The sequence below is a fragment of the Orbicella franksi genome, chromosome 9 (genome assembly GCF_964199315.1).
Source record: "Orbicella franksi chromosome 9, jaOrbFran1.1, whole genome shotgun sequence".
NCBI lineage: Eukaryota > Metazoa > Cnidaria > Anthozoa > Scleractinia > Merulinidae > Orbicella > Orbicella franksi.
In genome coordinates, this window is record NC_138153.1 from 29626157 (window position 1) to 29638916 (window position 12760).

The window sequence follows — 12760 nt, forward strand, 5'->3', positions numbered from 1 at the left end:
ATAATCCCGAGGGTGCAGTGGAAACATTTCGATTTATGAAGACTCGCAACCTTCACTGAAACCTGACTAGAAGGTACGGGTTTTGTGCTTACCGTACCAGACGTATGAATCAAATTAAAGCTTCCGAAGGCACAATTACTCCTGACGCAATTTGGTTCGACAGCTGCCCTCCATATACTCACAACTGCGTTCAATCGGGTACATTCAGTACCGGTTTTCACCACGGCTTACGAATGCTGAGTGTCCAATTTTTATTATAATACCGCAGTTGTCATCAGTTAAAGTTGCACATGAGCTGACCGATGTCTGAAATGTAATTTCTTTCTTTTATTTGCTTTTCACCACTCCTTACGTAAATTACACTTGTGAACCAGAAGCAATTTAAATCCATCGGTAATGAGAGGAGTAATTATAATTTTCTCGTATTATTAAAAACGTTTTTTCTTTTTTTTTTTCTTTTTTTTTTTTGTGACGTTTTTAAATTATTGGGAAATTAATTGTAACACGAAGAAGAGAAGCTTATAGAAGTTTCCTTTACACATGACATATGTTTGTTATTTAAATAAAGTATTATGAAATGGATTTCGTTAAAGACGAGTTTGCATCTGATCGCTTCGATCGTTGCAAAACCCAAACTGAGTTCAGCCATTATTACCACTCCATAGCGATCGTAGCTGGCAGTCTCTTTCTTATTGAATCGTGTTATTCCTCGATAACACTTCTAAAAAGGTAAATCTTAAAATTATGTTAAAACGCTATGAGAAACGCTTACAAAACAAAGAAACAACAAAAAAAATTGATCCATGTGCAAGTTATGTTTGCATGAAATTGTCAGTGGAAATACTCGTTGAAAATAGATAAAATCATGGCCATTTCATACAAAATATATATCTCAAAATATAGAAGGGTCGCAGCCAGGATAAATCATGATAAAATCTAAAATCATTCTTCGCCTGATTTAACTAAAGTCTTCAATAGGCGAAATGGTGGCCGCCCATTTGCAGACTGTGGTTCAGACAGTCGAAAGCTTGTGTGTGCTGTATAATTTCAGCCGGAGAACGTTTTTAGACTTTTTCAAAATGTATATCCACTCCTTAAACCTTGCTACTGTCATGCAGACTAATTCTTCTTCCAAGAAAGCAATGCGACTTATAAATTATACAATGAAGCTGGTAGTGAGAACAAACCCTGGCGATGCGCCAAACGTATGAATTGTTCTGTCGCATTTTGCCTTGTCCGTATCAATAATGTATATTTATGTACATTTCTTGTAATTCGTTTTACCCCCTGTAGATCACACTGCTGATTTTCTCATTCGTGCTGCTGCCGAACGTCCTAGCAGCCTTCTGTACCATTTACCAGACAAGTCAGAAATCTCGAGGACATGGATTGTGGCGCGCATGAAGCTCCATCTTATCTGTCTTATATTTCTATGATCGCATCACTGGTTCTCTCGGCCGTTACTATTTCGGGCAACTCACTGGTATTGTTGGCAGTATACAAAGACCCCCACAAAGAACTCCGAAAACCATTCACAATTTTTGTGGCGAACTTGGCGCTGGCAGACTTTACCGCCGGCTTCGTAACGGAACCAATGGCATCTTATTATACGATCCAGGAAGCGCGAGGTGGTGTTGTTAAAGATTTTGCCGTTTACGTAACACATCTGAGTTATTTTATGTCGTGTACGACTTCGGTATTTATCCTCGGTGTATTAACTATTGATAGATATCTGGCGATATCTCATTCATTGTGGTATAAAGCCCATGTCACCCTGGAATCAGCCACAAAAGTATGTATCTTTCTATGGGTTGTGTCTATAACACTTTCACTGGTTTATATCAAGACCGGCTTTATCAATTTTGCGTTCGTTTTCGCAAATACTGCTGTCTTGACTACATCTTGCGTTCTTGTGTTTTCCTACTGCAGCAACTTTAAAACTCTCCGAAGCAGGACAGTCCGGGTTGGAATCTTACATGAAGGGGTGAATCAGCGTTCTGAGAGACATTTAAAAATACTAATGCTAGAGAACAAACTGGTGAAGCTATATATGATGATGCTTGGAATATTTTTGTTTTGTTTTGTACCTTCGTGCGCGTTCATTTACGTGCTGTATTTCTGTTCGGTGTGCGATTGTATTACTGTTCATTGGCTTCGAGACATGAGCTTCTTACTTGTCTTGAGCAGTAGTTCCCTGAATCCAGTTTTGTACAGTTTAAGAATGAAGGCATTCCGTAAAGCATTCAAAAGCATGGTAAATATTAAGATGAAACGTGTAAAAGTAGACATACACCTAGATCAACCTGGAATTTCTGCAGAAAATACTGATAAGGCTGAAGACGTCTCTATTACTATGACGGTTTGTCGACGAACAAGTGGAGACAATTAGCATCAGATTCATAGCAGTGATTTTTTCCTATAATAAAAGGTGTCAAGCATTGGAGCTTGTCATCTGCAACGGAACAAAAGTAACTTGAGAGATACCCACAAATAAATAAAATAAATAAATATCTTAATTAACACTCCCTAACGGGGTCAGTTTCGGGATCAATGGAAACATGCTCATAACCAAGCGTTCATTTATTTTTTCCCTGTCGATTTCACTGAAAACCAAGGTCTTCTCGAGTTAGTTTAGAGTCCCTGGGAGTCGGAAATATCGTCCAAGTTCTTGGAAATCAAGCCTAAGTAGGTCAAAATCAAGGTTTGCGTAGCCCGGTCTCGGCTACTTTCCAGTGTTTAAGTGAGTTTAACAGGGGCTTTTCTTCGCCAGCATGCTAATAACCAAGCGTTCAATTATTTTTCCCCTGCCGATTTCACTGAAGAACAAGGTCTTCTCAAGTTGGTTTAGAGTCCCTGGGACTCGGAAATATCGTCTACGTTCTTGGCAATCATGCCTAAGTAGGTCAAAATCAAGGTGCGCGTAGCGCAGTCTCGGCTACTTGAGTTTAACAAAGGCTATATTTCGGCAAGCATGCTCATAACCAGGCTTTCCATTATTCTTCTCCTGTCGATTTCACAGAAGGACAAGGTCTTCTCGAGTCAGTTTAGAGTCCCTGGAACTCGTAAATATCGTCCAAGTTCTTGCAAATAATGCCTAAGTGGGTCAAAATCTGGTGTAATAACTTTTTATGTAGTAGCCTGGTAGTTTTTGCGGGGATATCAAGATATAAAATTGCAACGTGAAATTTCATCTCTCCATGGTAAAATTCCATCTCTTCAACGGGTAAAAAAACAGAATGATGTCAAACATCGGCAGTGTTAGTCTGATATGACTCCCATCTCGAGACGAAGTCAAACATTTCAGGTCTAATAGTTTTTCCATTTAAGAACTTGATGCTCTTGCTTGGCCAAACAGGTTCTTATATTTTTGTGTATTGAAATGGCAAATTTCTGCCTGCAGGTTCTTCAACCATATCATTACGTCTATACACGCGGGTTTCTACTGTAAGTTACTATTATCCGTGACATCATTTCGTTCACTCGCAAACGGTTTTCGTACTTAAAGCTATTAGCCACCCCTACCTAACTCCACTGAGGGGTACAGTGATTTCGTATTAACCACGCCTGTAGGAAATACCGGCAAAAAATGACTCAGAAAACAGCAAAAAGACTTTTACAAGTAAATTCGCGCGCAGAATTTGCAACAGTGCAAAAAAAGCCACGTGATTTATCAGTTGATCCACACCCGGAATCAAAAAGTGCTTCACGTTTTAAGTGAAATCTAACAATACGGTAAACGTAGCGGTAAAAAGTGGTTGATTCATTGAACTATTGAAAAGATTACCTCAGTTCAATCCTCATAACTTTGCTGCTTCGGTAAGCTTGTCGTGTTATCTAAAACTGTTGAGGGCACAGCTCTGGCGGGATTGCTTCAAAAATCGTATCGTACTTCTAAACACAACCAAGCCGAATTTTTTTTGAGTCAGTAGGGACAGCAGTCTCATATCTAAATCTGTCGAAATTTCTTCTCTGTTAGTGTAGGAAGCCAAGAACCATTTCATTTGCGACTCTCGCGAGCTGGGAAGTGGAGAGCACACACTATCTTTCACCCATGCTCTGGATACATACATACATAATACATATGTATGTATGCATGTATCCAGAGGATGTGTGAAAGCGCTATCCGCTGGTTTGGGGTTCGGTATACTAATAACGGCTGCATGCATTAACACTATGGGTTTTTAAAACGTATTTGTTTCTAATTCAGCAGACTGGAGAATTGAGGGATCCGGCTGGTCTTTTTCCCTCGGCAATTCCATCTCTACAACCTCTTCCTTCAAGACGTCCGTCGCATCGCCCTCGTCCCTCAGGACGCCCGTCGCGTCACCCTCGTCCCTCAGAACGTCCGTCGCTCCACCATCGTCCCTCGGGACGTCCGTCGAGCCGCCCTCGTCCCTCGGGACGTCCGTCGCACCGCTCTCGTCCCTCATGGCGTCTATCTGGCTTCCCTCGTCCATCGTGGCGTCCATCTGGTTTCTATCGTCCTTTATGGCGTCCGTCCGGTCGTTCCCGACCATCTGGACGCCCGTTTGGCAACTATTAGTGGGTTAAAAATTGGACAGATTAATAGCTACTAATATGTTTATCAAGATTACTTTTTAAATGGAATAAATGCACAAAACATACCAGTCTTTGTTTTCTTCCGAGCTTCTTGATTGAGTGTGGGAAATAGGCTTCTTATTTTGGTAGAGGAATAACAGAGATTTTGGAAGCATGGGAGATAAGCCCTACAAAAAAAAAAAAAAACATTCTGTGCAATAATGACGAAAATACGACTGCGTAATAACTGCGTGAGGAACGCCGACGGAATGTATACGTCCTTTTTGATAATTTTACTGCAAAAGGCTGAGCAAAATCTACTCAATTCTACTCAATTTTTTTTTAAATCTGAAATTACGACTCAAGAGGTATATGGTAGGTAGGTAAAGTCTGCATATGAGCCAAGTGGCCTATCAGGCGGGAGCTTATCCCGGTTTCATTAGCACGATGCGACTAGGAGTATTTCTATTCTCCCCTGGAGGGCGTCATTTCACTACAACTACCGGAATCCCTCACTTTTTCTTTTTCTTATATTAATCAGGGCAAATGTTATTTCAACCTCAAAATTTAAATAATAAAGAAAAAAAGAAATTAATTCTGGTAGTTTTAGTCAAATGACGCTATCGTGCAAATCTACCATTAGCTACACTCCAATATGGGCTTTCCGAAGCCTTTTCTAACCTAGGGTTTCCTTCCGTAGACTAGTAATTTATAACAACAAGAAATGTATTTCATATCTTACTAAAAGGCAAGTAGCAAATTAACAACATCTCACGTGTGGTGCGATTTATCAAAAAGACGACCCCTCCCCCCCAAAAAAACACAAACGAACAAAAACAAAATTCATGACAAAAACGAAACACCGTTTCCGTGTAGGCTCGTCACAAAAACGGTAAAGTGAAAGTGACAGTCAACAGAAAATGATATTTATACTTTCCTAGTTTATTTTTATTGCTGTTCAAGTGTGAACACTGAGATAGCAAAGTTCGCATTACCTTGCCCCACCCTGAAACTAGCCCCAGTCCCCACCCTCCCCACCCCCCTGCAAATGCATGAGCACGTACACCCAACACCGCACACAGTTACTTGTTTAAGAGTAGCAGAAAATCAAAGTAAAACACAACTTTATAACAATCAGGCTCTTTAATGTTACATTTGTTCACTTATGACAACTTGATATCGATATAAAACTAAAATGCAGGCTTTATTTCTTCTTTGCGGCTTCGGTGATCATGATGGGTAAGTTATTCGGCGTCTTTTTTATCTCCAAGCGTTTTGGCACATTCTCCAAACCTCACAAAGCAACACAGCTTCTCCTCACATGTCTCACTAGCCAACAAGCAGCAAGGGATAATCGGAAGACACTTTTGCTAAAATGAGATAACAAGAAAGGCAGAATTAAGGATATGGATTTCTCAGACTCATTAATAATTCATCAAGTTGAAACAAAGCAAATCATGACCGTGATGGTGTTTGGATATCTGATCTTAATTAGCATAGGTTTTTACGCTTTTAATTCTCCGTTTTCTCTTTAGTTTTAGTTTCGATTGACGAACCTCGAAGTTTGTCAAAAATACTCCGCTACGGTCGTATTTTCAACTCTCTTCTCGGTTTTTTGTATGTCGCTTTTCATCGATACTATTAAAATTGGTTTAAAATATCGTTCGCAAAAATCAGTTTTTGCTTCAGAACAGTTCAAATATGACAGTAGTTAAATTGTTAATGATTATTATGTCTTCATCTCACGTTTCCTTGCTGTTTTTTTCAAAAGAAATAGTATTTTGCACCTACTATAATTATAAGTAGTAAGTTTCAAAATCATTGCTTGCATATTCGTAACAGAAAGTAAAAAGTTCCGGTCCAAATAGGGTCAATAAAAGAAAAGAAAAGAAAACAAGAAAGCAGAAATAATTTCTGTAATAGCTTACATTCATAAAGGGAGGGATGATCTGACAACAACTGATATAACTCAGAACTTACCACAAAATCGGGCAGGTGATGTAAACGAAGGCCTGCTTCGTGCAGGCACTTTCCAGTTTTCTTGATGCACTCCAAATGTGCACAGGCATCATCCCCAGCTTTCTTGTGACACATAATTGCCCCAACAAGGCAAAATTTCTGTTGAGAAATTGCATTGCAAAAACGTGATTTTTTAAAAAAGAGTACTTAAGTAATAATTCTAAGGTCTCACTGATATAATAAATATTTTTTTTGCCCTTTCATGAGACGTACCTAGCCTTTTTTTTTATGAACTATTTAACAAATTGACGTCAGTTTTTTATGCTTCTGTCCTCTCATTGATAATAAATTGCGTCATAACATTGTCAAAGAGCCGTAGGCGAGTGGTTCCGCAGTAAACTATGACAATGTTATGACGAAATTTATCATCAATAAGAGGACAGACGCATAAAAAAACTGGTGTCAATTTGTTTTTTACAAAAACAAAACCCCAGTATGGTCAAATGCCGGGAATAAATGAAGGGAAAAGACGCCGTAAACTTGCCGTAAACAAAGATAAGTGAATTTTATTCAAAATGGTGCGCACATTGTCAATAGCTATTCTCGCTTTTTGATTGGCTACTTGAAAAAGTCCATACAGTCTCATTGGTTAAAAAGTTGACAGTTTGACAGCTGAAAGTTGAACTTGAAAGTTTGCATAAATTAAAATTTTATCCGTCTGTGCTCTTATTGATGACAAAAAGGAGTTAGTCAGCGCGCGAGAAAGTAGACATTTATTGTTAAAATGCATTTTGAAGCCCACATCAATCGCTCTAATAAAAACTGTAGCCTTTAATTTTTGGTGGCTGACTTAAACTAAAATTAAACAAACGAAAATTAAGAACATTCCCAAATTTTAGTTCCTGTAGGAGGAGTTCGATCGAAATGTTTAACCCCAGGATTTCATTTAAATCCTTTGTTTTTAATGCCTTAGCTTTCCCAGAAACGTTTCTGGCAGGCTTTTGCAGTGAAAGCGCTAAGTATTTAATTTCAACATACGGATATTTCAAAAGCTTAAAATTTCCCGAAAATATGTGAGTGTGAATATTTCCAGGGAAAAAAACATTTACTTTTGCTCAGACAGATCATTGTACTGAATACTTACCACTTTTAGGGGAATTCCAGTAGGAAAACCGCTTGGCTTAAAGCTTGGTGAAAAGGTTGGCTTACCGCTCGGCAACCCCCTCGCTTTGACTATACTGCGAACTTTCTTCGCCATTTCACGATCTTCCATCTCCAGGTAATGCAACACGGCTTGAGGATGATATTCCAACTCCGCCCAAGCGCAGGCAGCCACCGTCGCGAGACACAGCAAAGCTAACATTGACTTCATGTTGACGCGTCTAATCTGTGCTCTGGAAAACACGATGTGCAAAGAGATAAGTACCCTTGGTTATATAGAGACTGGGAGATCCTGGAGATCGTTTTGCGCATGCCTAGTAACTCTATGGAGACAAAAGCCCTCGAGGTGATATTTAAACAGCTTTAAAACTACTTAACTCCCACTTAACGCCGGTTTAGTGGGTTACCGAAAATAGATTAAATTGTTTTAAAATTAAACCTAGCAAGTCAGCATGTTGTAACCGAAACCGCATTTATAACGAGGCTTTGTGTTAGTATATTATTGAGTGCCAGATGCAATTAAAGTTTCCCAAGCAAATTAAAATCATCCAGTCAGTACGTAGAGTAGATATCTGAGAACTTTTTTTACTTTAGTACTTCCTGCGACACACTTTCTAGTTCTCTTGAAAACAAAGCAAAACCCTTAGAGATGTTAGTGATGTTTTCGATACTAAAAAATGCAACCAGCGAGAAGCTTGAGGTCATTGAATTAATCACCAGACTGTGATATAATATCGCGTAGTCATTTAATTAGGCTTCACCTAACGGGCCAGAAACTACTAAAAAACGAAAAATCACCTTAACGGGATCAACGACGGTACACCTTTGAACTGGGTTAGTGTGATTCAAAAGGCATTTGCCTTTTTAAAGGACCTTAGTCAACCTCCAACATTTTTGATGCCGTCGAAATCATTGATGTAATTGCATGGTGAAGCAAAATCTTATCGCTTTACTGAAAGTTGTGTTCCTGTAAGTATGTTTATTATCGTTAGTAATTTCACAGTGATTTCCTTCGTTTCGACATGCTCGGAATAAAGTATAATAGCCAAACTCTCACATGTAGACAAAAACAAAGGTGTGGCTGACTAGGGCCCTTCAAGCCGTGCAAAGAGGGGAAATGTAACTTGTTCATCCCGCTGGATAAAGTGTCAAGTTACAAATGTCGATCTTGCTAACTAGACATGTGATTCAGTTTTATGACATGTACAAGAACAAATGGCAAAATTACAAATTAAAATTTTTAAGGTAGGACTAATGTGGCTACGCATTTGTGTTCAAGATACTGGTGTGATTGTTGGGATCAAACCTGAAGGCAAATTATGATAAGGTATGATATCTTCACCTTCAACATGGAAATTTTGCGATGGCTTTAGTTGTTGCTAAGAGTGACATGTTTGTGTGTCTGCATGTCGTACATTTTATTATTTTTTCAATTTTCTTTCCAGATTAGAGCGCATAAGCTGGCAAAACAACACGTGTGGCCTGTTTAAAGTTTGCTCTGCTAATGACTTTGTGTCTCGTTTTTTCGATACCTTAGCTAAACCCATGGTTACAAGTTTATTTATTATTTTAAAGGTAAGATAAATATTTTGAGACAAACAACTTTAGCTGAACAAAGAACTGCCTCGATAATCCACTAATAGTGTTTGCATTAAGCCACAAGCTAATTTTAAATCTGGTTACTTTTTTTTTTTTTAATTTTCGGTGAGGAAAATTGGATTTCCCATGTCACAGAAAACTGACTTCAATTCGCTCAAGTATCCCGGACCTACTTTCCTTGCTTTTGTTTGAAGAAACTGAAATTGTGATCTTTTAAATACATATTTAAAGAAGTACACTTTAAGTTAAAGTCTTGGGCTATTAATTTCAGTTTTCACGTTTGTAGACACTACAGCACTGAAAAAAGGTCGAGTGTACTGCAAACAGTCTTAAATGTCAGTTGGGCCAGCTTAGAAGTTAGCACAAGATTCTTCAGTTAAAATAAACACTGAATGACGGGATCGAAAACTATTAGTTTTGTTCACACTGAGTTATCTGTCCTCCGTTTTACCCTCCCTTTATATTTTTATTTTCGGTAAGAAACACGACAGTTCTCCAAAGCGAACTTTAAATATGTCTTAAAATATGTCCAACAATTAACCATACAGGTTACTAAGCCAGGAACATGTTTCACGACTGATCAAGGTTTCTAATTTTTAATTTTTTTCTCTTGGTGTTTACATTTAGTGTTTGAAAACAAAATATATACTTTGTGCCTTTTTGTTATTTAAAGTGTTTGAAACCAGGATAAATATGTAATGAAAACATTTAAACTTAAGGATAACAAATACCCGTCTCGAAAAGAGCAAGTTGCTTAAAAATTTTAATTGCTACGGGCAAAACTATTTTTTATCCGGAAAACTAAGTCATTGTTTTTGTTAGAAAAGTTTTGTTCTATTTCCTAACTCGGTGAGAACGTAAGATAAATATTGAGTTTTCAACGCTTTACTGCTAATTATGTTTACCTTTTTTTATGGACATGAAATATTAACATCCGTGTTGTTATTTTTCTCTTCTGGCTCGGAGCACGCTTTCAGCTGACTGAGAAAACAGCACCTCTGGTGTTTTGCTTTTATTTACACTTACTTCCCTAACCGCTAAAAGCTGTGTACGTTTTTAATTTGCTTGGGGCTTTGTACCGTTACGAAAGCGAAAGTTAGTTATTGTGTTTATGTCATGTGAAAGCCTTAAATAATTATTTTTTGACAAACAACTTATGTGTAACAAAGAACCGTTTCAGAGCCTTCTCAAGACAAGGAGTAACTTAACTTCACTCAAGTTCTTCAGACCTGTCCACAGTATCATAGAAACACGTTTTTGTCCCTTGCTTTGTAGTAATTTACCCTATCATTTGCATACCTTTGTATATTTTGACTTTGAGCTTAATGGGTCTCTGGTTTTGCTAATACTGATTGATGTTTTTGTCCCTTAAGCAAAGCCAAACCAAACGTAAAAAGTGGAAAGTACTTTCGCCGTGTATGGCAGTTTTAATTTTTGGTGAGCAATGCGGGAGCACTCTTTGCGACCTGAAAGCTTACAGTATGTTTTACAGTATTTCGAAACAAAACAACTGTAACCAGTAATCTGACTCTTCTTTGACGCTAAAGCCGTAAACGATGTAACATTTTGTTCGAAATGTTATTAATTTCTTTCTTATAGAGATCTTAAGATTGTATATCACGTGTGCACTCGTTTCTCTTCGTTGACTGTTTTTTATCGAATAATTAAACCATAAATATTTTAATACCATGGCTTCCAAAATTCAAAGCAAAAATTGCATAATAATGATATAAAAATTATAGTATTTGCAAAAATTTTAGGTCAACAAAAAGCCTCCCCGAAACAAAAAGACAACCTAGTTTGATGAGAAGTGCATATTTTTTTGAGTTTTTTTCCTCAGACATGATCTAATTCCGGTGTTTGGTATTTAGCAGATGTAAGTAAGCAGGCCAGATAGTGCAAGATAAGTTTCCTACAACGCTGCTCAATTTTTCACAAAACATACTTAACATCTTGCAAATGAGGTAGGAAGGAGAAAAGCCCAAATATTTTGAGACTCTAGTAATCAAACTTTATGACAAGAAAGATGACTAAACTGAGAAATGTCAATAGCAGTTTAGGCTAAATACATGAAAGAAGTACCTTTATGTCAAGAAAAGAACCGCTTAACGTAGATTTCAGTATTTACGTGTCTCTGCTAACCAGCTGTGATATCTTAAAGCCAACCTGTGTTTTCTGCAAAAAATTCTTTCTTCGAAAAGCCCAATATTCTTTTTAGAAATACAACTTATTTGTGTAACGTTGGGGAATTTTAGGAGCACTCTTCCTCTGTAAATTCCCCCTATAATTCTTTAAAAAATGCATGATTTATAAAAGAGAAGATATTATTCTGACGGATTTGCCTTATGTTGTCCATCAAACCATGCGGTGTTTATTTAAAACTTGCCTTCTTACATATATTGAGGCCCGGCCTTTTTCAATTTCGACAGCCTTATTTGATTGATTTATAACTAAAGTGGATTATATTCAAAGCAAAATTTAACAAAAATATCACGAACACAGGAACAACCTTTACCTGCTTTTAGAACAAAGCGAGGTAGACCACTGGGTATGGTACACTGAACTTCTTTAGTTGCAGGGAGGTAAGATAAATTGAGCTGCAGCTGTTATACCACGTGGCTCCCGAGCCGTGTAACAGATGGACTGAATCACTCACAGAAATAAAGGACTTCAATAACTGCATGTACCTCGAGTATACAATCAGACTAATCTCCTGCGCGAAACGAAAATTTGTTCGCACCTCCGTGTAGTGGGTGAACTAAATCTGATACAACATTTTAAAAACAAAATCATCATGAACTTTTTTTGGAATCTGAGTAGAAACGTCTACAATTATTGCAAAATGTTTCGGAGTAATTTAATTTCCGACAAGTGAATGTCCGAAATTAAAATCGTCCGAAATTTTTAAGCTTCCAAAATCAGTTTGCAGTACAGTATTCACAAATCATTAAGTCAGTTTGACCCTCCAAAGCTCTTAGTTTCCTTTATGGAGCGAATTCTAGTTCACAAACGGCTTGACAGAGTTTGTGCTATTTCTATTCGGTGTACATGTGTCAGTAACACCTTGAGAGTGTAGTAAAACTATCATTTTTACAGATAATGTTTCAGTCTAATTGAAGGCGTAAATTTACTTTAGCTTTGTTTTAGCGAAGTGTCCGAAATATTTCTCCGAAATGTGTCCGAAAAGAGAAAAAAAGTGTCCAAAATTTAGGCGCCCGAAATAAAACGTCCGAGATTTTAACGTCCGAATATTTTGGCAAGTAATGAATCTGAAATTGTTATCATCACGGGCAATATAAACTTGAGAATGAATACAAGCGAGCTTCTAAGACAAGTACAAGGTGAGGAAAGTGCAGGCTATGAAAAAAAGTGAGTGTTCCTCTGTTCTTAGGTTTCTCTGCCTAATTTTATAGAACAAAAACAATCACTTAGAAACAGATGGCCGAGAGAAGGGAGGTATGCTAGGAAAAACTTAGGACGGGTTATGATGGACAAAGAAACC

The 12760-nt window shown here is 37.8% G+C and overlaps 2 protein-coding genes across 2 annotated transcripts; one reads left to right on the forward strand and one right to left on the reverse strand.

The window, feature by feature from the left end:
• Positions 1 to 562: 562 nt before the first annotated feature.
• LOC145497611 (melanocyte-stimulating hormone receptor-like) lies at positions 563 to 2389 on the forward strand. Its single transcript, XM_081477431.1, has one exon. The coding sequence runs from the start codon at positions 1385 to 1387 to the stop codon at positions 2387 to 2389; it is 1005 nt and encodes a 334-aa protein (XP_081333557.1). The 5' UTR covers positions 563 to 1384.
• Positions 2390 to 4822: 2433 nt separating this feature from the next.
• LOC145497654 (uncharacterized) lies at positions 4823 to 8051 on the reverse strand. The gene is made up of 3 exons (XM_081477475.1): positions 7643 to 8051; positions 6520 to 6657; positions 4823 to 5909 (listed from the first exon to the last, which is right to left on the reverse strand). The coding sequence occupies exons 1-3, from the start codon at positions 7868 to 7870 to the stop codon at positions 5784 to 5786; spliced, it is 492 nt and encodes a 163-aa protein (XP_081333601.1). The 5' UTR covers positions 7871 to 8051; the 3' UTR covers positions 4823 to 5783.
• Positions 8052 to 12760: the final 4709 nt, after the last annotated feature.